The 27,478-nt window shown below is 41.1% G+C and overlaps 1 protein-coding gene across 1 annotated transcript; it reads left to right on the forward strand.

Annotated features, from left to right (window-relative positions):
* The first annotated feature begins 12,329 nt into the window (after positions 1-12,329).
* Positions 12,330-26,630, forward strand: LOC147990764 (uncharacterized). Its single transcript, XM_087538381.1, has 3 exons — positions 12,330-12,561; positions 25,576-26,481; positions 26,584-26,630. Exons 1-3 carry the CDS (start codon positions 12,330-12,332, stop codon positions 26,628-26,630), a joined length of 1,185 nt encoding a protein of 394 aa, XP_087394507.1.
* The last annotated feature ends 848 nt before the right edge of the window (positions 26,631-27,478 follow it).

Below are 27,478 nucleotides of genomic sequence, written 5' to 3' on the forward strand. Positions count from 1 at the left end.
AAATCAACAACTATAGAGTATGTTTTAAGCGAGGGCTAATGATATATGAGGTACAGGTAAGCCGGCGGAGTAAGTTGCCATGACTAAGATATTCAAGAATGACCAAAACAAGATTGGCTAAGTACTGAGACAAACAAGTTCCATAGATGGAGGTTATAAATTTGGATCTACCGCCGTTCAGAAAAAGGGGATAAATTCATCTATAAAAGGTGATAGTGGAAACACAAAGAAGCCCTAGAGGAGATTTGCCACGGCGGGGATGTGATCTAGTATTAAAATAAGTGCTAAAACTACCACCGTGCAAGCTTTCCATATCTTTTGGATCTAATACGTGGATCTAAAATAAAGGAAAAGAAGGATGATGATGAACGTAGATGAACACCGAAGAACACCGATGAAACCCTAGTGGCAAGATTAGTGATCAACAGAGGAAGACTTACTGGAGCTGTAAGAGCAGTGGAGTTGCACCACAGTTCTCTAGTCTTCTCAGGGCGATGCAGTGGCGAGAGTCGAGGACGAGGATGGAGGTCGAAGACGGTAGGGTTCGTACAGGGAGTCGCGTTGTGAGGAAGGAGACGGAGAAGAATGGAAGATGGCTTCTGGGTCCTATTTATAAGGAGACAGAAATAGGCAGGCGCGAAAGACGAGGAGGCCAAATGACAGTTATCCAGCTAATTGGACGCCTTGATTTTCGGGAAGACATTAAGATAAATTTCCGTTAAGATGACATCATGGTGGTTTTCCGAAAATCTAGGAGATGACGTCATGGCGGGTTACAAGGTTTTCGCAGCAGGAATGAAAGGATTTTTCTAAGTCTTGAAGTTTGACATGAACGAGTCCAAATCAACCTGGGGCCTAATGTTGGGGATATGACTATTAGGTATGGCCCTTCTAGGAGGGGCCGGGTTAACCCTATGAAGATATACCACAATGAAGCCCAAGGTCACATGGCGATTTATAGATAGGCTTAGTAGAGGGCCCAGACCCAAAGGCGGCTTAAAGCCCATGAGTATGAACCGCCATATATGTAAACTTGTACTGTGAGGCATATGTAAAAGGTCACTGAGCCAGATACGTCGTATAAGCCGGCCGAGACTCTAAGGGCCGCAAGGCGTCTACCCGTGTATATAAGGGGATGACCTAGCAGCGGCTTAGGACAAGAAACAACAGATCGAGAGCCGGGTCAAGCATATTCGCTCCCTGCTCGTCGAAACCCTAGCAATACCAACTACAAAATGGACTAGGATTTTACCTTCATCGTAAGGGGCCCAACCAGTATAAACTCTCCGTGTCCTTTGTCCTGTTTAACCCCTTTAAGTTAACCTCAATGCGATGGCTCCATGACTAAGTCCTCACACTAGGACATCTGCCGTGACAATTCCACGATAAAGGTCGTCTTTCACTACAGTAGATTTCCTTCCCCGTCGTCGGTAGCCACCGCAACTGCATCACCATCATCGACTCACCAGATGAACCTGTGGACTACACGGGCCGCAAGAGAGGTCACACTCTTTTGTTTCTGCTTATTTTATTCATTACTTAATACTACCTTATGCTTTATCAACCTGTTCATGTCTTAGACTACGAGTCAGATCCAAATTAATGTTCAAACTTGAGTTTTAAAATGCTTGTGGGGCATATATCAAGGAAATAATGAAAAATATCTCTGTCTACTATATGGTTCACCTAGGGTATCTACTATGTGGTTTATCTTGGGTGGGAAACAAACAGTAAAGCAACCATCATATGTCTTTCTATTAAAATAAAGCTATCACAAGTCAGCTATCATTAGCTTTGGATCTCTCTGCCGGTTGTTACCATCGCTCTGGATTTCTGCATGCACACCTTACATAATCTCATTATATCTACTATGTCAGTTATAGTTGTAAGTGCATCTAGTGCCCCTTAATGATTTTGGTGTATTGAAGACTTATAGGTTAAGGGACTAATGTGTTTATGAGTGTACACAGGTTCTATAAGTCTATGAGGAGTTTGATATTTACGAAGAAAGTCAACCCCTAAAATGAATGTCTTCAGTTGAAGACTTTGGTTTTATTGAAGACTTTGAAAATGAGGAAATTGGTGTGACCTTGAAGACTTTGATATTGATGTGAGGATTATGAAGCGTGAAGACTTCTGTTTTCATAGTTTCATTTTCTCTTTCTTGAGTCATTGGAAACACCGTACTGTTAAAGGGAGTCGAGGTAAAACTAAGGAAAAGTTTCCAAGTGATGCTCATCTCAAATCCTACACCTACCCAATCCTTTTGAGTGAAGCCATTGGAAATCTCATACAGTTTAGTCAATTTCTTCAGTGACAGAGACGAAGTTCTTCTGTTCTCTGAGGAATTTGTTCTGACTAAGGAGTTAGGGATTCGCTAGTATGGGTTGCCTACAAGTGAGGAACATGATAGCCTTGAGGAATTCGAGAGCTCAAATTTCTGACCGTTGTTGTGTTATTCCCCAGTTTTCCCAAAATATCTTATCCACCTAACGGTCATATCATTGAAGGGCATTTATGTCTTATCATGTCGGGCTGCTCCTCGCCTATAAATAGCCGCCCCCTACAACCACTAGCTGGTTGGCTGCTCCGAGAGAAACCGGCACTTGTCATTGAGAGCATCCCATCCTCCAAGGACTTTGAGCAAAAATCATCAGTGAGGAAAACCCAAACCCAAACACCTACAACCCAAAGTGATTGAGCATCATTGAAGAGATTGTTCCTATGTGGAACCGACGCTTGTTACCTTTGAAGACTATGCATTTTCCAAACGGTTAGGCGTCATGGTCTAGAGCATCCAAGAGGAATTGTGGATCGCCGAGTGACCAAGTCTGTGAAGGTTTGGAAGTCACCTGAAGACTTACCATGAGTGATTGGGCGAGGTCTGTGTAACCTTAGCTAAAGGAGAATACGGTGAGGACTGTGTGTCCGGGACTGTGTGTCCTCAGGTTTAAATACCTAGCCGCTCCAACCAGACGTACAACTGTCACAACAGTTGGAACTGGTCTACCAAATCATTGTCTTCACCGAGCTACTGGTTCTATTTCCTCAACCCTTCCATTTCCTCATTCATGTATTGATGAAATTTATCATTACTGTTTGAAGGCTTTGACTGAAGACTTTCTCATTTCCCCAATCCTATTTCTTTAGTCACTTTGTCTTCTACCTGCTTATCCTGTTTACACGTTACCTATACTCTGTGCTTGTTTCAAATCATGATGATGACTGTGTTACTGCCATGTTATGCGTGCACCTGAGTACTTATTCCGCTGCATGTATTTCTTCACTTAGCAAATTCCTCAAGTTGAATTTCCTTAGTGATGAATTTGTAAAAATCACCTATTCACCACCCTCTAGTCGATATAACGCACTTTCAATTGGTATCAGAGCAAGGTACTCCCTTGTTCTGTGTGATTTTGGTTTAACCACCTGGAGTTTTAGTTATGTCGACCGCAGGTATAAAGAAAGTGTCATGCCCCATCTTTGATGGTCATGATTATCCCAAGTGGAAGGCTGCTACCTCCTGAACTTGCGTTGGATTTCCCCAAAGAGGAAGGGATGATGCAGCAGAGTAGCGTAAGTATTTCCCTCAGTTTTTGAGAACCAAGGTATCAATCCAGTAGGAGGCCACGCTCAAGTCCCTCGTACCTACACAAAACAATAGCTACTCGCAACCAATGCGATTAGGGGTTGTCAATCCCTTCACGGTCACTTACGAGACTGAGATCTGATAGATATAATATTTTTGGTATTTTTGGTATAGAGATGCAAAGTGAAAAGTAAAAGGCAAAGTAAAAAAGCAAAACAAGATTAAAGTGATGGAGATTGATATGATAAGAATAGACCCGGGGGCCATAGGTTTCACTAGTGGCTTCTCTCAAGAGCATAAGTATTCTACGGTGGGTGAACAAATTACTGTTGAGCAATTGACAGAATTGAGCATAGTTATGAGAATATCTAGGCATGATCATGTATATAGGCATCACGTCCGTGACAAGTAGACCGAAATGATTCTGCATCTACTACTATTACTCCACTCATCGACCGCTATCCAGCATGCATTTAGAGTATTAAGTTAAAAACAGAGTAACGCTTTAAGCAAGATGACGTGATGTAGAGAGATAAATTCATGCAATATGAAATAAACCCCATCTTGTTATCCTTGATGGCAACGATGCAATACGTGCCTTGCTGCCCCTTCTGTCACTGGGAAAGGACACCGCAAGATCGAACCCAAAGCTAAGCACTTCTCCCATGGCAAGAACTACCGATCTAGTTGGCCAAACCAAACGGATAATTCGAAGAGACTTGCAAAGATAACTAATCATACATAAAAGAATTCAAAGAAGATTCAAATATTATCCATAGATAGACTTGATCATAAACCCACAATTCATCGGTCTCAACAAACACACCGCAAAAATAAGATTACATCGAATAGATCTCCACAAGAGAGGGGGAGAACTTTGTATTGAGATCCAAAAAGAGAGAAGAAGCCATCTAGCTACTAACTATGGACCCGAAGGTCTGAGGTAAACTACTCACACTTCATCGGAGGGGCTATGATGATGTAGAAGCCCTCCGTGATGACGGCCCTCTCCGACGGAGCTCCGAAACAGGCCCCAAGATGGGATCTCGTGGATACAGAAAGTTGCGGCAGTGGAATTAGGTTTTTGGATCCTCTTCTGATCGTTTGGGGGTACGTAGGTATATATAGGAGGAAGGAGTATGTAAGTGGAGCTCCGAGGGGCCCACGAGGCAGGGGGCGCGCCCTAGGGGGTCGGGGGGCGCCCCCACCCTCGTGACCGCCTCTTTGACTCCTTGGAGTAGGGTCCAAGTCTCCTGGATCATGTTCGGTGAGAAAATCACGTTCCCGAAGGTTTTATTCCGGTTGGACTCTGTTTGATATTCTGTTTCTCCGAAATACTGAAATGGGCAAAAAACAGCAATTCTGGGCTGGGCCTCCGGTTAATAGGTTAGTCCCAAAAATAATATAAAAGTGGAAAATAAAGCCCAATATAGTCCAAAATAGTAGATAATATAGCATGGAGCAATCAAAAATTATAGATATGTTGGAGATGTATAAGGCATCCCCAAGCTTAATTCCTGCTCGTCCTCGAGTAGGTAAATGATAAAAAGAGAATTTTTGATGCGGAGTGCTACTTGGCATAATTTCAATGCAAATCTTCTTAATTGTGGTATGAATGTTCAGATTAGGAAGATTCAAGACAAAATTTCATATTGACATAGAGAATAATAATACTTCAAGCAAACCAACAAAGCAATTATGTTTTCTTAAAGTAACATGGCCAAAGAAAGTTCATCCCTACAAAATCATATAGTTTAGTCATGCTCCATTTTCGTCACACAAGAATGCTCTCATCATGCACAACCCCGATGACAAGCCAAGCAACTGTTTCATACCTTAATAATTTCAAACTCATAAACTTTCACGCAATACATGAGCGTGAGCCATGGATATAGCACTATGGGTGGAATAGAATATAATGATGGGGGTTATGTGGAGAAGACAAAAAGGAGAAATCTCACATCAACGAGGCTAATCAATGGGCTATGGAGATGCCCATTGATTGATGTTAATGCAAGGAGTAGGGATTGCCATGCAGCGGATGCACTAGAGCTATAAATATATGAAAGCTCAACAAAAGAAACTAAGTGGGTGTGCATCCAACTTGCTTGCTCATGAAGACCTAGGGCACTTGAGGAGGCCCATTGTTGGAATATACAAGCCAAGTTCTATAATGAAAATTCCCACTAGTATATGAAAGTGATAACTCAAGAGACTCTCTATATGAAGAACATGGTGCTACTTTGAAGCACAAGTGTGGAAAAAAAGAATAGTAGCATTGCCCCTTTTTTGGGCCTTCTTTTTTTCTTTGGCCTTTCTCTTTTTTTGGGACAATGCTCTATTGAATGATGATCATCACACTTCTATTTATTTACAACTCAATGATTACAACTCGATACTAGAACAAAGTATGACTCTATATGGATGCCTCCGGCGGTGTACCGGGATATGCAATGAATCAAGAGTGACAAGTATGAAAAAATTATGAACGGTGGCTTTGCCACAAATACTATGTCAACTACATGATCATGCTAAGCAATATGACAATGATGAATGTGTCATGATAAACTGGATGGTGGAAAGTTGCATGGCAATATATCTCGGAATGGCTATGGAAATTCCATAATAGGTAGGTATGGTGGCTGTTTTGGGGAAGAAATAAGGATGTTTATGTGTGAAAGAGCGTATCATATCACGGGGTTTGGATGCACCGGCGAAGTTTGCACCAACTCTCGATGTGAGAAAGGGCAATTCACGGTACCGTAGAGGCTAGCAATGATGGAAGGGTGAGAGTGTGTATAATCCATGGACTCAACATTAGTCATAAAGAACTCATATACTTATTGCAAAAATCTACAAGCCATCAAAAACCAAAGTATTACGCGCATGCTCCTAGGGGGATAGATTGGTAGGAAAAGACCATCGCTCGTCCTCGACCGCCACTCATAAGGAGTACAATCAAATAACACCTCATGTTTCAAATTTGCTGCATAACGTTACCATACGTGCATGCTACGAGACTTGCAAACTTTAACTCAAGCGCTTCTCAAATTCACAATTACTCTACTAGCGTGACTTTGATATTACTACCTCCATATCTCAAAACAATTATCAAGCATCCAACTTTTCTTAGTATTCAACACACTCAAAAGAAAGTTTCACAAATCTTGAATACCAAGTATGTTATTATTAAGCAAATTACCATGCTATTAAGACTCTCAAAATAATTTAAGTGAAGCATGAGAGATCAATAGTTTCTTTAAAAAAAATCCACCACCGTGCTCTAAAAAATCTAAGTGAAGCACATAGATCAAAATTATAGCGCTCAAAAGATATAAGTGAAGCACATAGAGCAAAACTACATAGCTCAAAAGATATAAGTGGAGCACATAGAGTATTCTATCAAATTCTAATTCATGTATGGCTCTCTCAAAAGGTGTGTACAGCAAGGATGATTGTGGCACACTAACAACCAAAGACACAAATAATACAAGATGCTCCAAGCAAAACACATATCATGTTGGTGAATAAAAATATAGCTCCAAGTAAATTACCGATGGAAGTGGATAAAAGAGGGGATGCCTTCCGGGGCATACCCAAGCTTTGACTTTTTGGTGTCCTTGGATTATCTTGGGGGTGCCATGGGAATCCCCAAGCTTAGGCTCTTGCCACTCCTTGTTCCATAATCCATCACAAGAATTCACCCAAAACTTGAAAACTTCACAACACAAAACTTAAAGTAGAAAACTCATGAGCTCCGTTAGTGAAAGAAAACAAAAAACCACTTCAAGGTACTGTAATGAACTCATTATTTATTTATATTGGTGTTAAACCTACTGTATTCCAACTTCTCTATGGATTATAAACTATTTTACTAACCATAGATTCATCAAAATAAGCAAACAACACACGAAAAACAGAATCTGTCAAAAACAGAACAGTCTGTAGTAATCTGTAGCTAGAGAAATATATGGAACCCCAAAAATTCTAAAATAAATTTATGGACGTGAGTAATTTATATATTAATCATCTTCAAAAAGAATTAACTAAATATCACTCTCCAAATAAAAATGACAGCAGTTCTTGTGAGCGCTAAAGTTTCTGTTTTTTACAGCAAGTTCAACAAGACTTTCCCCAAGTCTTCCCAACGGTTCTACTTGGCACAAACACTAATTAAACACAAAAAACACAACCAAAACTGAGGCTAAATAATTTATTTATTACTAAACAGGAGAAAAAAGCAAGGAATAAAAATAAAATTGGGTTGCCTCCCAACAAGCGCTATCGTTTAACGCCCCTAGCTAGGCATAAAAGCGAGGATAGATCTAGGTATTGCCATCTTTGGTAGGCAATCCATAAGTGGCTCTCATGATAGTTTCATATGGCAATTTTATTTTATTTCTTGGAAAGTGTTCCATGCCCTTTTTTAATGGAAATTGAAATCTAATATTCCCTTCCTTCATATCAATAATCGCACCAACCGTTCTAAGGAAAGGTCTACCAAGAATAATAGGGTAAGAAGGATTGCAATCTATATCAAGAACAACGAAATCTACGGGCACATAATTTCTATTTGCAACAATAAGAACATCATTAATCCTTCCCATAGGTTTCTTAATAGTGGAATCTGCAAGATGCAAGTTTAGAGAGCAGTCATCAAAATTACGGAAATCTAGCAAATCACACAAAGTTTTGGGGATAGTGGAGACACTAGCACCCAAATCACACAAAGCATAAAACTCATGATCTTTAATTTTAATTTTAATAGTTGGTTCCCACTCATCATAGAGTTTTCTAGGGATAGAAACTTTCAACTCAAGTTTTTCTTCATAAGATTGCATCAAGGCATCAACAATATGTTTGGTGAAGGCTTTCTTTTGACTATAAGCATGTGGAGAATTTAGCACGGATTGCAACAAGGAAATACAATAAATTAAAGAGCAACTTTCATAATTAAATTCCTTGAAATCCAATATAGTGGGTTTAGCAACATCTAGATTTTTATTTCTTTCAATCCCACTTTCATCAATTTCATCATAAAGATTAAATACTCCGAGTTTTTAGAACGCCTTCTAGGTAAAGGAAGATCATATTCAGTTTCATCAAGATTCATATTGCAAAAAAAAGATTTAATAGGAGACACATCAATAACTTTTAGATCTTCATCTTGATTTTCATAGGAATTGGAAGAACACGCTTTAATAAAGGCATCTTTGGAAGCACGCATCCTAGCGGTTCTTTCCTTGCACTCATCAATGGAAATTCTCATGGCTTTGAGAGACTCATTGATATCATGCTTAGGAGGAATAGATCTAAGCTCTAAAGAATCAACCTCAAGAGAAATTATATCAACGTTCCTAGCCAAATCATCAACTTTAAGCAATTTCTTTTCAAGCAAAGCATTAAAATTCTTTTGTGAATTCATAAACTCTTTAACACTATTCTCAAATTCAGAGGGCATCTTATTATAATTTCCATAAGAGTTGTTGTAGGAATTCCCATAATTATTAGAAGGATTACTAGGATATGGCCTGGGATTAAAATTCCCTCTATAAGCGTTGTTACCAAAATTATTCCTACCAACAAAATTCACATCCATAGATTCATTGTTATTCTCAATCAAAGTAGACAAAGGCATATCATTAGGATCAGAAGAAACACTCTTAGTAGCAAATAATTTCATAAGTTCATCCATCTTTCCACTCAAAACATTGATTTCTTCTATCGCATGTACTTTTTTATTAGAAGATCTTTCAGTATGCCATTGGGAATAATTAACCATAATATTATCTAGGAGTTTAGTAGCATCTCCTAAAGTGATTTCCATAAAAGTGCCTCCCGCGGCCGAATCTAAAAGATTTCTAGAAGCAAAATTCAATCCGGCATAAAAATTTTGTATAATCATCTACAAATTCAAACCATGAGTAGGGCAATTATGTATCATTAATTTCATTCTCTCCCAAGCTTGTGCAACATGTTCATGTTCAAGTTGTTTAAAATTCATAATATCGTTTCTAAGAGAGATTATCTTAGTGGGAGGGAAATACTTAGAGATAAAAGCATCTTTGCACTTGTTCCAAGAATCAATACTATTTTTAGGCAAAGACGAAAACCAAGCTTTAGCACGATCTCTAAGCGAAAAAGGAAATAGCTTCAATTTAACGACATCATTATCGACATCTTTTTTCTTTTGCATATCACATAAATCAACGAAGCTATTCAGATGAGTAGCGGCATCTTCACTAGGAAGGCCGGCGAATTGATCTTTCATAACAAGATTCAACAAAGAAGTATTGATTTCACAAGATTCAGTATTGGCAAGAGGAGAAATCCGAGTGCTAAGGAAATCATTATTATTGGTATTGGTGAAGTCACGCAATTTGGTAGTATCTTGAGCCATTGCGACAAACAAGCAATCCAACACACGAGCAAACAAAAAGGCAAGCGGAAAAGAGAGGGAGGATAGAGAGAGAGGGCGAATAAAACGGCAAGGGTGAAGTGGGGGAGAGGAAAACGAGAGGCAAATGGCAAATAATGCAATGCGAGAGATAGGGATTGTGATGGGTACTTGGTATGTTGACTTTTTGCATAGACTCCCCGGCAACGGCGCCAGAAATTCTTCTTGCTACCTCTTGAGCTTGCGTTGGATTTCCCCGAAGAGGAGGGGATGATGCAGCAGAGTAGCGTAAGTATTTCCCTCAGTTTTTGAGAACCAAGGTATCAATCCAGTAGGAGGCCACGCTCAAGTCCCTCGTACCTACACAAAACGATAGCTACTCGCAACCAATGCGATTAGGGGTTGTCAATCCCTTCACGGTCACTTACGAGACTGAGATCTGATAGATATAATATTTTTGGTATTTTTGGTATAGAGATGCAAAGTGAAAAGTAAAAGGCAAAGTAAAAAAGCAAAACAAGATTAAAGTGATGGAGATTGATATGATAAGAATAGACATGACGACAAGCAAACAAACTAGCACGCGAGCAAACAAGAGGCAAATAGAGAGGGAGGATAGAGAGAGAGAGGGCGAATAAAACGGCAAGGGTGAATTGGGGGGAGAGGAAAACGAGAGGAAAATGGCAAATAATGTAATGCGGGAGATAGGGATTGTGATGGGTACTTGGTATGTTGACTTTTTGCGTAGACTCCCCGGCAACGGCGCCAGAAGTCCTTCTTGCTACGTCTTGAGCTTGTGTTGGTTTTCCCCGAAGAGGAAGGGATGATGCAGCAGAGTAGCGTAAGTATTTCCCTCAGTTTTTGAGAACCAAGGTATCAATCCAGTAGGAGGCCACGCTCAAGTCCCTCGTACCTGCACAAAGCGATAGCTACTCGCAACCAACGCGATTAGGGGTTGTCAATCCCTTCACGGTCACTTACGAGAGTGAGATCTGATAGATATAATATTTTTGGTATAAAGATGCAAAGTAAAAAGTAAAAGCAAAGCAAAAAAAGAAAAGAAAGATTAAAGTGATGGAGATTGATATGATGAGAATAGACCCGGGGGCCATAGGTTTCACTAGTGGCTTCTCTCAAGAGCATAAGTATTCTACGGTGGGTGAACAAATTACTGTTGAGCAATTGATAGAACTGAGCATAATTATGAGAATATCTAGGAATGAACATGTATATAGGCATCACGTCCGTGACAAGTAGACCGAAACGATTCTGCATCTACTACTATTACTCCACTCATCAACCGCTATCCAGCATGCATCTAGAGTATTAAGTTAAAAACAGAGTAACGCTTTAAGCAAGATGACATGATGTAGAGAGATAAATTCATGCAATATGAAATAAACCCCATCTTGTTATCCTCGATGGCAACGATGCAATACGTGCCTTGCTGCCCCTTCTGTCACTGGGAAAGGACACCGCAAGATCGAACCCAAAGCTAAGCGCTTCTCCCATGGCAAGAACTACCAATCTAGTTGGTCAAACCAAACGGATAATTCGAAGAGACTTGCAAAGATCTAATCATACATAAAAGAATTCAGAGAAGATTCAAATATTATTCATAGATAGACTTGATCATAAACCCACATTTCATCAGTCTCAACAAACACACCGCAAAAAGAAGATTACATCGAATAGATCTCCACAAGAGAGGGGGAGAACTTTGTATTGAGATCCAAAAATAGAGAAGAAGCCATCTAGCTACTAACTATGGACCCGAAGGTCTGAGGTAAACTACTCACACTTCATCGGAGGGGTTACGATGATGTAGAAGCCCTCCGTGATGACGGCCCTCTCTGGTGGAGCTCCGAAAAAGGCCCCAAGATGGGATCTCGTGGATACAGAAAGTTGCGGCGGTGGAATTAGGTTTTTGTCTCCTCTTCTGATCGTTTGGGGGTACGTAGGTATATATAGGAGGAAGGAGTACGTCGGTGGAGCTCCGAGGGGCCCACAAGGCAGGGGGCGCGCCCTAGGGGGGGCACCCCCCACCCTCGTGACCACCTCTTTGACTCCTTGGAGTAGGGTCCAAGTCTCCTGGATCATGTTCGGTGAGAAAATCACGTTCCCGAAGGTTTTATTCCGTTTGGTCTCCGTTTGATATTCTGTTTCTCCGAAATACTGAAATAGGCAAAAAAAATAGCAATTCTGGACTGGGCCTCCGATTAATAGGTTAGTCCCAAAAATAATATAAAAGTGGAAAATAAAGCCCAATATAGTCCAAAACAGTAGATAATATAGCATGGAGCAATCAAAAATTATAGATACGTTGGAGACGTATCAAAGGCCATGACGAGGAAGCGCCTCATGGTGATGAACAGCAAGTTGTGGACCATCACTGAGATTGGTCTTACCGATCTATGCAAGATGGCGCATGTTGATGATATTCACAAGTACACACGGTTGGACACTATGGCGAAGGACATCATCTGCTCCTGCCTATCCAGAAATCAGTTCAGGCTCATTATGCACCTCTACAATGCGAAGCTTCTCTGGGACCAAATCTCTGACGTCTATGAAGGTCATTAAACTCGTCATGATCCCTGGTTTCATGAGTTCAAGGAATCACTCAAAACGATGACTTTCAAACCTGAACCATCATCTTCAGCACCATGCCTCATGGCAAAAGGTGCAAATGTACCCGAATATTCCTCATCTGAATCTAGTGGTGATGAATCTGATGATGACTTCGGACCTAGCTATTCCAAACTTGCTAAGATTGCCGTCAAACAACAAAAGGCTTTTGAAAAGGTTCAAAATCCGCTAGACAAAAGCGATGACCTGTTGGGTGCGAAAATGGATCAAACTCAAACTGATAATCTTCAGCGACTACAGTATATGTTTGATAACCTTCAAAGTCATCATAACACTCTCTTAGCCGATCATGAGAAGCTTTCTTATGAATTTCTTCAAATAAAGCAAGATCTTGAGAAGCTAAGGGTGAGTCATGAAGATCTTCAGAAGGAAAATGATTCATTGCTTGCTCAACAAATCAGTTTCGCTCAGGATGAATTCATTCCACCATGTTTGAAATGCATTGAACATGAATATGGTGATCCTTCACCTAAAAGTTCAAATGCTTCTATTGCTGCTAATTTTTCAACTATCTCTGTGGTCACAAATTCCTCATCTGAGATACCACAAGTATCACTGACGACAATGCAAGTTTGAAGGAATTGTATGTGACAGGCATGTACAAAAGCCTCAAAGGGCATCAGGCTCTTTGCGATGTGCTTAAAAAGCAGATCTTGAACATGAACCATAGGAAAAGAGGGTATTGCCTTTGAGAGGAAACTCAATGCTGATAGGACCTACTTGAAACCTGACCAGTATCCCAAAACCACATGGGTTGCTGCAAAAGGACCTCCCGTAGATCCATCCACTTTATCTAGCTTTACATGTGAATCTTCATATTCATCTGATGTGTCATTTAACTCCAACTATAAGCTGTTGAAAAATCAGAATGGTGAAGTATTTGCTAGATATGTTGGAACTAACTGCAGGAATGGCCCCCCTATGAAGAAAATATGGGTTCCCAAAAGATGCCTTGAAAGTCTTCAGGTGAACGTCCTCATGACACCACCTGTGAAGAATAGGAACCCCAGATCAAATTCTTCATATGGACGAAAGTCTTCATATGGATCCAAATCCTCATACGGATCAAATTCCTCACGTGGATCCAAATCCTCATATGAACATCGTCATGCGAACGCTTATGTTTCGTAGTGAAAATCTAAGAGCTGTGAATATGTGCATTATTCTTCAAATTATTATGTTCATAAGTCCTCGAGGAATTTCTTTACTTATTCATATGCCTACTCTAACCCCTCTTCTGTGAAACAAAGTGCACTAGCTTCAATGCCACATTTCTCTTATGGAGCTCGCAGAATGATGAACTCTTTGGCACCCCTCCAAATGTAGGTGGTGAAGAAAAAGAACTAATCTATTACGCAGGGTCAGGTCTCCAGACGAACTTGAATGTCTGAAGAATTTGCTAGAGACCTGAATATGCTTGAAAGGACACAAGCTAATCATGAAGAAATGAATGACTCATTTCTCACGTCCCTATACTGCTATATCTGATGTACTGCTTGATGTAATTCAATCTGATGAATTTGTTGTCCTATTCTTCACTGATGAAGTATATCAGTTCGTAAGATGCACTAATTCATCTGCATGATGATCAACCCAAAGCTACTGAGTGGGTCCTCGAAAGTGGATGTAAAAATCACATGATCGGTGACAAGAACTTATTGATGGACACTTCTTTATCTCCATTGCATCTGAAGCATATCACCTACGCTGACAAAGGCAAAAGGAAGGTATTGGGTCTAGGTAGGATTGCGATCTCAAAGGGTCGACACATGGACAAATTCATGCTTGTCGAGTCCCTAGGATTCAACTTGATGACTGTCTTAATGCTTTGTGATCTTGATATGGTTGTCATCTTTGGCAAATATCGTTGCATTGTGCTCATGGAATCTGAAAATTCTAAAGTCTTCGAAGGCTTTAGGAGAGGAGACTTGTATATTGTTGATTTCTCTGCAAGACCACAACCTGCCACATGTCTACTTGCAAAAGCTTCAGAAGGCTGGCTATGGCATCGACGACTAGGTCATGCTGGCATGAGGAACTTACATACACCCGCGAAGAAGAAGCACATCATTGGCATCGAGAGTGTCAAATTCCTCAAAGATCATCTTTGTGGGGCTTGTGAGCCTGGAAAGACGACCAGATACAAGCATCCCTCAAAGACTATCATGACTACCACTCGTCCTTTTGAATTGCTTCACATGGACCTCTTTGGCCCTACTCATTATGCCACACTAACAAATGCAGCATCTCTATATGGCTTTGTTATTATTGATGACTATTATCGTTACACCTGGCAGCATATCATCACTTACAAATCTGAAGTGCAGGAAGTCTTCCGACGGTTTTCCTCAAGGGCATCTACAAATTTTCGGTGTGAAGATCAAGCATATTAGGAGTGACAATGGGACCGAATTCAAGAATACTGGTCTTGATGACTATCTTGATGAACTTGGTATTACTCATGAGTTATCTGCCCACACACTCCTCAGCAGAATGGCATCGTGGAGTGCAAGAACAAGACTCTTGTTGAGATGGCTCACACTATGCTTGATGAATACAAGACGCCTCGTCACTTCTGGACTGAGGCAATTGACACTGCGTGCCACATCATCAACAGGGTATTGATACGTCCATTTTGCATCATGCTTTTATATCGATATTTATTGCATTATGGGTTGTTATTACACATTATGTCACAATAATTATGCCTATTCTCTCTTATTTTACAAGGTTTGCACGAAGAGGGAGAATGCCGGCAGTTGGAATTCTGGGCTGGAAAAGGGGCAAATATTAGAGACCTATTCTGCACAACTCCAAAAGTCTTGAAACTCCACGGAAGTCAGTTTTGGAATATATAAAAAATATTGGGTGAAGGAAGCACCAGAGGGGGGCCACCCACCATCCATGAGGGTGGGGGCACGCCCTACCCCCCTAGGCGCGCCCCCCTGTCTCGTGTGCCCCCTGACAGGCCTCCGGTGCCCATCCTTGGCTATATGAAGTCTTTCGCCCTGGAAAAAAAATCATAACCAAGCTTTTGGGACGAAGCACCGCCACCACGAGGCGGAACCTTGGCGGAACCAATCTAGGGCTCCGGCGAAACTGTTCTGCCGGGGAAACATCCCTCCGGGAGGGGGAAATCATCACCATCGTCATCACCATCGATCCTGTCATCGGGAAGGGGTCAATCTCCATCAACATCTTCACCAGCACCATCTCCTCTCAAATCTTAGTTCATCTCTTGTATCCAATCTTTGTCTCAAAACCTCAGATTGGTACCTGTGAGTTGCTAGTAGTGTTGATTACTCCTTGTAGTTGATGCTAGTTGGTTTATTGGGTGGAAGATCATAAGTTCAGATCCTTTATGCATATTAATACCCCTCTGATTATGAACATGAATATGATTTGTGAGTAGTTACGTTTGTTCCTGAGGACATGCGAGAAGTCTTTCTATAAGTAGTCATGTGAATTTGGTATTCGTTTGATATTTTGATGAGATGTATGTTGTCTTTTCTCTAGTGGTGTCGTGTGAACGTCGACTACATGACACTTCACCATTATTTGGCCATAAGGGAAGGTATTGGGAAGTAATAAGTAGATGATGGGTTGCTAGAATGATAGAAGCAAAAACCCTAATTTATGCATTGCTTCGCAATGGACTGATTTGGATCTATATGGTTCATGCTATGTTTAGGTTTACCTTATGTTTGACGAGATTTTGTCACTTATTTACCTAGCCCGCATGTCATATGGAAAATATAAATAATAATATGAAGCACTAGTGTGTACATTCAAGATGATAAGTGAATCTGCCGTATGTGCACTTTCTCTCTCTCAAATACTTGTGCTAATTTCCTTGGCTTAATTAGGTGGGCTCGACATCATGATACAGCCCATGCCCTGGTGCATGCATGATCGACCGGAGGGATATTGTTTATTTGATAGTGCTATAAAATAAGTTGAATTATCCAATCGGGAGAACCAACACGTACATGCAAGTACGGTACACATCAGCTAGCACGTGCATGCATAGTCTAACGACCTTTTTTTAGCATCAGTACAGACACAAGCGCTCATATACACGTGCATACATTCATTCCTATGAATGTACACACGCACACCCTACCCCTATGAGCACCTTCGAGAGACTGAGCCGGCATATCATCTTGAGATTTACGAAGTCACCGTAGGTACCTCGTCGTCGACGGAAATGTCTCCTTCCACTGAAAGCGCATTGCCGGAAATTCTGAAATAAATTCAGGAATAATGCGAGCACCAGGATTTGAACCCTGATAGGTTGGGGATACCATTGTCCACCTAACCAACTCAACCACATGTTGATTCGCGCATAGTCTAACGACTTGATTGGTGGCCCATGCATTAGCTAATGCCACGTTTATTCAGTTAACAATAAACTGAGACGTGCAGCTTCACTTATGCGTACAGTATTTGGGCTAGTGGAACACACCTAACAACTAAGTAGATATCTACAGAGATGGTCAAGGTTGTTAGCAACCAACCTCTAGATAAGCATTCACGCCATGCATGCAGCGGCCGGAGCCTCCGCGAGCGGCACGGCAGAATAGCTCGCTCAGCAACTAGTCGGGGCGGCGGCAACTTATCTCTTCATTCATTCTGCTACCCTAGGACTCCCCTATATAAAGAGCACGTCCTCTCATATTGAGCGGGGAGGGAGAACGACACCGCCACGCCGCTCAGGCGGACACGCGCATAGCCGGCCGCTCGAGCAGAGGCCGCCGTCAGGCTGCACCCACTGAGGAAGACAGGCCATGCGGCCACGCCCAGCAGAATTTCATCCCTATAGCTCCATCGTGCTGATCCTTTCTTCCAATACCTCCACATAAATATTTCCTTAGATCGATGGAGGTCATTTCTACTACATCGTGCTCAAGGTGATATGGTAAGATTGGTAAGAATGAATATATTGTTGTTTATTTGATCTATATAGGTCTTTTCGCTTGCTACCGATGTACAGGTCATGACGTCTTGTGAGTGGAGACGAACAGGTCTTAGGATGTGATGAGATTATGAGCACAATAAGCAGCCTCATATGGCCATGTCCGCTGAGACGTCAAACATGTCGTCTCGTGCTCCATTTTACAGGTATCACATGATGGCGAACAGGGCTTGCGCGTGATGTACCCCTTGCGAAGGGTGGCGATGAGAGCATGAGCACGGCATGCGACCCTATGCGGCCATGACCAGAGAAATGAGGAAAATTCCATCTCACGTTCCATTTTACAGGTTACCGTGACAGGAGACAAACCAATCTTGCAAGGGAAGGCGACGAACATGCCCGAGGCTAATTAGATCGGATTACACCGGTCGTGGGTGTGCTTGTCAACCCAAATACAGGTGTAGGTGATGAACATGGCCAAAACAGATTAGATAACTTTACACTGGTCGTGGGTGCGCGTGTCAAATAAAATATAGGTGCAGATGATGAACATGGCAATGACATATTAGATTGGTTTACACTGACCATATGTTTGGTTAGCCAGTCTAAATACAGGTCTAGGTGGAAGAAATGGCTCGGAAAATTTGATCGGTTTACACCGATGTAAACACAGATGCAAATGCTTTTTGATCTAAAAAGGTGTTGGTACGTAGATAAAAAAGAGATAAAAGATGATCAGGTCAACACTAGTACTTAGGTTTTGAGGCATGCTAGTAGTAGGACGGTACATGTTATGCAAAGGAGAAGTGAATAAATGGGTTGAGGCGCTATACAAATTAGTATCTCTACTCCTAATGTCTGAGTTGGTAGGATTGCGTCCATGGTTTACTTTCGTCTGGTTTATTTTTGTCTGGTTTATTTTCGTCCGGTTTATTTTCATCTCACATCCCACCACCATATCTCATCAAGTTGTTTTTTTACCTTCACAATAAAAACTTTCCTAACCTTTCCAAAGTTTCCTAACTAGGCACGTTATAAACGGGAAGGAACTGATAGCACGTTACCAATCAATAAAATTTAGTTTTATGACAATCAATTCCAAATCTTAATTTTTCTAATGCATCGACCTTTGCCTTTTCTAAGTGGTTGTTTGCATAAGGAGAGTTAGCCACGGGTATATCTCTACTCCTAATGAAGGAGTTGTTGTTTGGTTTCGCTTCGCTTCATTACCTTGGCCAACACATTCCCAACAGATTCAAAAATCACAAATCAGAATTCAACCTTTCCATGTACAACACATTCCCCTCGATCTGTTTCCTACGTCGATCGACAAGGACGCCCCAGCCGCCTTCGCGGCCCTCTTCGCCACCGTTGAGATCAGAGACGAGCCGCCGCCGCCGTCATGGATTTCCAGTGACGCCCCGCAGAGCGGCCCACACCCTCGCCAATCAATGGCATCAATCACGTATCAATCGTGCATCAATCACACATTGAACAGGAGGACCTCGCCTCATCGGTCGTCCGCCATCGGAGCCCATCTCCTTCTCCGTCGTCGTGCTTGTGCATCCGCCGCAGCCGTCACCCGGATCGCGTCTCACGCTGTCGCCGTCTTCCACCATACTGAAGTGGTTGCCGCCAACAGGACACCTCCACCCCGCCCCGCCCCATCTTGCAGCACCCGAATCAGTGCATGCAGACGCACGAGAGACGCAGCCACTCAGGGCATGCAGATGTACTGAACTCTAGACCTGATCGATCAGTGCATGCAGGCGTACTGAAACCGGGACAAGCAAGCCTCTGCTTGCAAGGTAGCAGCAGCACTGGGATATACATACTATACTAATATGCATACAGCAAAGTACTGTGATTTGCCCTAGTAGATTAGTTCCATTTTAGTTTTAGTTATAAACCATTTAGTATAGTACGTGAAGTCGGCCCTCCAGTTAGTACAGAAGTATTTTCTTTATCTGCTGGTGAAGGTAGCTGCTATCGTTTCCAAACAGACTCAAAGTAATTGCTATTGGGTTCTATCGATTTAGAATTAACATGGCACAGATGTATAGCTAACATTTTTTGGATGGCTACAAGTACATTTTTCTTAATTGTAAACCATGATGTATTTTCTTTCGGTAACTCGAATCACTGACCTACAGCATGATAGCCCATATATTTGTGCGGAAATGTTGGAGATGGCCTGTTTAAAATGATGTTTTAGAAAAAATTTCAGTAAAAATCAGGGTGCCAGCAGCGTGATGTTTGTATAATATTTCAGGAGAAGTGGATCTTTTTGGACAGTTATAGCCTCCAACTTTCTGAATGAGTATCAAAAAGAATGCTATGAGGTAATGCAAGCACTTATATTCAACATATGGGCTACTCTAGGTTGCATGCTAAATTATGATTAGAAGTATCTCTATTTTTCAATCTAAGGCGTCTGAACTTTTTACTACTGTTCTTTTACATCCAAGTAACATTGCTTCCTAATTTCACTTGATTTGCATTGGACGACTCCCAGAGCTAGGAGCTCAACGAGCACAGGGATCTGTTCTGAGCTCCTCCCTGTCTGTTCTCATGTTTATTGTATCAACACATTCATTAAATGGGTGTACTGTAGTTCATATCTTATTTGCAAGTTGTGCAAAGCTGATGCTATTTGATCGTCTTAGTTAGATGAAAAATCAGGCAAGGTCTAAGGAAAGAAGAATTGAGGATCGGGAAGCATAGGAGCAGATTCTCGCGATATGTTATTGCGTCATCTTAGCCGATAACAAATGGAGAAGAATCAGAAAAGAAGTGGAGGATGAATATTGGACCAAGAATTTAATGAGGTCATGTGAATCTTTTGTCTTCACTTTGAGGTAAACTTCTACCTACTCCTGAGATCAGTGAATGATGTGTGGATTGAAGAATTAGTTTCTGGCTAATGGAACTACTAACTAGAATCTGAATATAAATGTTTAAAATCAAAACTGGGTTTAAACAATTGAGACTTTGATCTAGCAGTAAAAGCAAAGTTGTAGAGCATATGAAGGAGGTGGAAGTATGTAATACTGAAAGCTGATTTTTTATGCATGATTAGTTTTAAGAAATACTTTTATGCATGTTATTGATACCTGCATCTCCCTTGATCTTCTTGTAGTAGAAAGAAATTAGTTGGTTGGTTACCCTATAATTTAGTGCTAATTACTCTCCACCCATCTCATCACATTCTATTCACCTTGGATTTAGATCAAGGTTCAGATCCTGGCGCATTTTTCTCGGTGAAAACAGATTGCACAATTGCAGATGCAGAGGGGGAGAGAGGAAAAGGATTTCATGTCTCAGCCAAGCAGGAGTCGTTCATCTCCATGCAGCTGGAGCAACGCGCGTGCAAATGCGAGCCCACAGTAAGCCGCCATTGCCTTTCTCTTAGCCCAATCGCCCTCTCTGCACATATTTTGTATGTGTGTCCTTGCAAAACGATCAATATCCCGCATAAGTGGGATACTTTGCTCAGCTTGCTCCACTATTGAAGTACTTTGTTGTAAACACGTTTCTACATAATAATTGTTAATACCTTAACTTTGATGTGAAGGTTTGCATTATTGTTGTCGGACCTGAATTACATCAAAGACTTCAACAAGGGATGTTTTCCCTTTCACGTGATTGTCTTGCTGCCTTCCTCCTGCCTTTCAGTTCCATGCATGTACGCAGCTCCAAGATCCAGAGGCGTGCGATTGTCACGGCAAACGCGAGTAGCAAGGATGACAAGGCGGAGGAGGGAGGGAGAGTGTTCAACCCATCTAGGTTGCGACCAACCAATCTCCGCTAATATCATTCATGTTGGTGCTGCCACTCTCCACGGAGGTGCCGGTCGGCCGGCACATACGTCAGTACGTCATCTATCTCAGATTCTCAGTCACAGCTATGATAATTGGAATATATTCATCTCCAGCTACAGGCCCATATTTTTTTGGTTCATGGAAATAATTTTATAATTTTATCCTGTAGTTTCATGCTCCACATTTTGATAAAATTGACAAATGTCAGATTTGATTCGTTATTAGGTTCATGAATGCCAGGCACTGCTCTTTTTTGTGAGGACTGTGGTCAGCAGCGCTGCTTACCACGTTGATGATTGTAGAAGCAACACCCAAAAGGAGTGACATCACAAAGACGGAGGACGACATCGAGCTGAGGTGAGCCATTGCCAATTTGCCATGATACACAAGAATGGAAGTGATTTGTTTCTAATTCTGGCACAAAAACTAATAGAAGTCATGTATTATGGTTTTTAATGCTTGTGTATTTTTCTGTGATCTTTAGAAGAATTGTACCCTGAGAAAATTTGAGAAATCAATTGTATGTAACTTTGGAAATTAAGTATGTTGGTAGCATTCTGATGTTTAATATACTAGGTGACACCCCGCACGTTGATGATTGTATGTAACTTTGGAAATTAAGTAGTGGGGGTGGGCCTTTTCGCATGCATGTTATGTGATGATGCGGCATGCTTGCATGTTAAGAGAAATAGTTAGAGGGGGTAGCTATTTAAATATAGAAGATACCAGGGATCATACAACATGTGAAAAGTCATTAATAGCAACATATTTAGTATGACCTTGTTAAAGTGATGGTCTACGTGATAGCTTTCAATAAAGCACTAAGCCTCAATTGAACTGACAATATCTTGAGAAAGAGAAAGGTTATATGCTACAAAGGTTGTTTAAAATGTCGATTTGTTGGATAAACAAACTATGGTATATACATCCTTGGTGAACTTAGTTATGTATATGTACATTTGTGAGTGTTGAATAATGTCGCCATGTTGTGGATTTGGTGTTGACTTGCCTAATTTCTGTAGTATTATATGGTTCATGCAGGCAAATATTTAAGGTAAGGGCGATGGCTCTATTATATTGGAGTGTAAATTATTTGAGTAATGTATATTTATATATCTGTTGCCCCTGCTCCTCTTGTAGCAACACGAGCCACATTGAAGCCTGTGGCCAAGAAAGTTCTTATTAAGTCCGCCGCTCGCCTTGAGCAGCGCACGAAGAACGCTACCGGCTTCGATGAGCATAGATGTCGTTAGAGGATGCTGTCGGCGGCTCTGCCCTCAAGATCTGTAGGAAGGTCATCAACAAGCTCACCTCTATGCTCAACCATTGCCTCAAGGTGAGAAACCCGATTCATACGACATCTATGTCATTTAATTTGTACTCATGGGTTCTATATCACCTTAGCTGATTTCAGTGCCTTGAGCTTTTCTTACATTTGTGAATGGTGTAACATCTGCGGGATGATATCAACAAGTTCAACGTCAAAAATGAGCTCAACATTTTAGAGCATTTACTACATCATGGTCATATACAAGTATTAGATGGCATCATATGTAACTACAACCTTCCTCTTCAGCATGTCTTTTATTTTGCGGGTATCATGTCTTTTATTTGGCAGGTAGCATTTATGTTGAAGACGATTCTTTAATCCTTTCTGAGGTGAAATACAAGCATGTAGCCTACCTCCCTTAATTATTGTATGATGGAGTTTTTGTTGATACAAAGCAATATTCATGCGAGGCCTCACTAATGTAAACTAAAGAAAAACTATTTAGTAGGCATATTTCATTTCTTAATGGGCGAGTATTTTACAAGTCACGATGCTTAGTTTATGTCTGACCATACTGTGAACACATAATAGCATTGAGTAGCGGGGTGAGGTGGTGGGCGCAGTCGCAGGCGCATGGCAGAGAGAGACAGAGATGGGATTGGATGTGATGGCTGATAATGCTGATGCAGTTGCTGTCCATTTTGAGATGAAGAAGCGTTGTTAATGTCATTTTATAAAATATAGAAAATTTGGATATATCAGTTAAAATAAAAAATAGGGTGATGCTGAGTACAAAAAAATTTAGCGGGGAATCTTCTTGTATCCCCCAACTCTACCCATGCAACACGCTGGACATCCATGTCTATCCCCTCTGGCGGCTACAAGGAGTAAGAGAGAGTGAGATGAAGGGTGAGCGGAGAAAGGGAGAGATGGAGATATATAGAGAGAGGAAGAGCGGAGAGAGGGGAGGTTTACATGACATTGTTGTTGAGTTACTCAAATATATATATATGCATTATAGCCCGTAGCAACGCACGGGCGTTCTACTAGTAAGCAGTAGAGGAGGAGTGGAGCTAGCCGCCCACATGCATAGTCGGCAGCAAGGCCACATACATAGTTGGCCGCCATCTTACCCACGCACGTCTTGTGCCTTGGACCCTTGGTCCTTTTCTACATGTACAACATACGCGTTGTTAGAAATGTTAGGTGATCAAATGGTCAAAACGTTAATTATCATAAGTTAATATGGATCCAATAATTAAATTCAGGATTACTACTAATTAAATGGTAATTTACCAATCCAGCCCGTGATTGGGGGGCTAAAATTATACTAATATGGTTAGGTCCCATAGTTAAGGCAGCGCAAGCAGACTAGCACGTAGAGTCAGTCCAACGTATTAGTCACCTGCCTCCCAAAATTCACTTTAAATCCAATCTAGAGGCACTGCCCATTGACCTGAAGATCAAATCATTGCTTCGGCAAGGTGCCGGAGGCCTGAACGACTATGCTGCTACGTCCTTTGATCGGCTACATCGACTTGATGGCGTCTCCAAACGCAGGTTTAATCTACACTCCTAATTCCACATTAGATCGAACTTTGTATTCACGTGGTTAGAGAAGATCCAATTTTTCATTCCTCAGTTCCGGCTAAACCACCCAATTAGTACTTAGATTATTTTAACATTTGGTATCAGTAGCTATGTTGGATCTAATTGCGTGAATCAATTCTACGTGTAGATTAATTTGTCTGGTATAACTTGCCTATAAAACTGCGCCATCAGGCATCTTACACGATTATCAAGGTCGCCGCCGTTCGTTTTAGTCCGCATCAGCGTCGCCAAAAATTGCACCTTGTGCATGCATGAGCCGTTGGCATCCCACTCATTAGTTCTGAGCGTTGCCGTCGCTGATGTCTTTGCTTGCGCATGAACGATTCTCGCATCACAAGTCGAGCCACACGAGCGCATCAGGGGTCGTGCCCGTGCCGCCGCGCATCAGGGTCGTGCTCGCATAGCAGTGAGCATCCGCTGCGCGCCTCAGGCAGTCGCGTACGCCTGTTCATTTGCATAACGTCCGCTCCACTCGATCTGATTTTCTTACTGGTCGTGGCGGCAGAATAGGAAGCTGGCTCGGTTTTGGTGGCGGTGCATTACGAGGCTGACTAAGTCGTTAGGGATCGGCTGCACTTTGGTAACTGAATAAGTGCCTCCGAAATCGGGCGTTAGATGAGTTGTGTATGTCATTCTGTATATAGTATGCACTTGAAATTCTGCTCATTAGCCTTCATGCAGTTGATGGCTGTTTAAATTATTTGTATGATTCAGTATATTTTATGAGTTGTTTTTGCATGATTTGGTATATTTTATGAGTAGTATTTTTTCCCTCACGGGTGCTGTTTCATACAATTACGTCCTTAGCATGTGCACTGTTGTACCCTTGATGGATTATACGTGCATTAATTCTGTTAGCTGCCGGTCATTAGTTAATTGCTAGTGCTTTATTTAGGCAACAGTGCATGATTTATGGGCTACACTGCTATTTCCTCGGCTGCACAAGTTACGCTGCCATTTAGTAAGGCAATGTTTATTATTTTGTTTAATTAATTATGCTGATTAAATTGCACGGTTGATTATTCTTAGTACGTGCATTTCAGCAGTTATTTTTTAGCATCAGTGTTGAATTAGAATGGAACCAACGAGAAGTTTTGGTTTAACACTGCTATATATTCTCAGGGTAATTGTGATGATTATATTTCAGTACTACATGGTTACATATTGACCAACATTGTATGTGATCAAGATTATTTTCGACCTTTTATATAAGGCATCTATATATCTTGAGATAATCACAATAATTAATTTTTATGACGCATGATTATACTCTGACCAAAGTTGATTATGATCATGATTTCTAGAATTAATTTCCAAGTAAAGATATTTCATTTTGTTCCTTTTCGTTACTGCCCAACGGTGTTGCGAATAAGGATTCTATTAAATCAGTTATTTCTAGGCTCCTAAACTCAATTGAGCACCTCAATGGGACTAACTTTCCTACCTGGAAGGAGCAGATTTTGATTAACCTTGGTGTCATGGACCTTGATTATGCACTTAGGGAAAAAGCTCCAGTTCCTTTGTCCTCTGATGATGAAAACCTTGCTGAGAGAACTAAGGTTTATGAGGCTAATAAGGAGAAGTGGGAGCGCTCCAATCGCTTGTCTCTCATGATCATGAAAAGCACAATTACTCTTGGGATTAGGGGAGCAATCCCTGATTCTGAATGTGCTAAGACTTATCTAGCGTCGGTGGAGGAGCAATTTAAAGTCTCAACAAAAGTCTACGCTAGTACGTTGATCATGAAAATGCTCACCACTAAGTATGATGGTAAAAGCGGCGTGAGAGAACATATCATGACTATGAATGATATGGCCGCAAAATTAAAGGGCATGGACATGGAGATTTCTGAAGGCTTTCTGGTTCACTTCATTATGACTTCTCTCCCTATGGAGTATGGTCCCTTCGAGATTAATTATAATACTCAGAAGGAGAAGTGGACCATGAGTGAGCTCACATCTATGTGCGTTCAAGAAGAAGAGCGGCTTAAGGTTGAAAGGATAGATTATGCTCATCTTACTTCCATAAACTTAGGGAAAAGAAAGTCTCAGGGTGATGGGAAACCTAAGAAGAAGATGAACATATCTAATATTGATGCAAGCAAGCTAGGGAACTTTGGCACCAAGGACATCGCTACAGAGCCTAAGGGTCCTAAGTGTCGTTTCTGCAAGGAAGATGGGCATGTCATGAAAGAATGTGATGGCTTTAAGGCATGGCTTGCTAAGAAGGGTAATGAATCAATTTCCTAAGTTTCAAAATATTTTATTTATTTTCCCCTAAATAAAGATGAGTTGACTCAGGTGCCACTTGCACATTTCAAACTCATTTCAGGGATTCCATTCCGTGAGGACACCGAAAAAGATGGATCAAAGCCTTAGATTTCCAAGTGGCAAGGAGACTGATGAACAAGGATTAGTATTTCTCCTTAAGTATTGGTGATTGTTCATCCTCCGTCTTAATAATACTCTTATGTTCCTAGCATGAGGGACCTTATTTTGTTTCTCTATGAGATGACGGATTTGTTATTTTGCTAACAAATATTGTGTTATTAAGAGTTGTCATGATGGTTCTGGTTGTGTTATCTCTTGTGAATCCTTGATGTGTATTATGAGTGCTCATCGAAATGATGACACTATTATTTAAGCCATATTTCGAAGGGGAGAATTAAACACTCTCATTAAGAGACACCTTCATCTACTTGCCTTATCTGGTTTAGGCCACACTATTGGTTATATTAAGGGAAATAAGTAAAGAAAACTAATAAATGAGTTCTTTGCGGTACTTAGGATTTGGAATTAATACGCCAAATGTGTTCCATTCCCTATTGGTTATATTACTCTTTTATTACCTCCGTCGCTAATTATTTGCATCAGCCCATGTTTTAGAAGAACAACGTTTTCAATGTTGTTACCCGATATTCACCACCGTCAAACTCTTAATATTTATAGAATGTTTACATCAGTGGGAGTTCTATACAAAAGGGCAATGGAGAACTAAAGTTGCTCATAGAGGAAATAAGAAGGGTAATTGGATTTTACGCTAAAGTGAGTGGGAGCTAGTATATCACGTTATGTACTTTATGGCACGATACATATAAAATTAGTTTACCACAACTAAGCCTACTGTCTAAGTAGATGACTAATATTTTTGTGCGATAAGAAATCCACACATTAGCACACGAGTAACAACAATTAAGTGAGTATCATGTTGTCAAAGATATCGTCCA

Source organism: Triticum urartu, chromosome 1A (genome assembly GCF_056163025.1).
Source record: "Triticum urartu cultivar PI428250 chromosome 1A, HENAU_Tu73, whole genome shotgun sequence".
Lineage (NCBI taxonomy): Eukaryota > Viridiplantae > Streptophyta > Magnoliopsida > Poales > Poaceae > Triticum > Triticum urartu.

Excerpts from the sequence above, each read along its gene's own strand:
- LOC147990764 (XM_087538381.1), top strand. The coding sequence starts at position 12,330 with ATGACGAGGAAGCGCCTCATGGTGATGAACAGCAAGTTGTGGACCATC. Across the intron at positions 12,562-25,575 it reads AATCTCTGACGTCTATGAAG|ATATTTCATTTTGTTCCTTT; the intron begins GTCATTAAACTC and ends TTCCAAGTAAAG. Across the intron at positions 26,482-26,583 it reads GGCATGGCTTGCTAAGAAGG|GGATTCCATTCCGTGAGGAC; the intron begins GTAATGAATCAA and ends AACTCATTTCAG.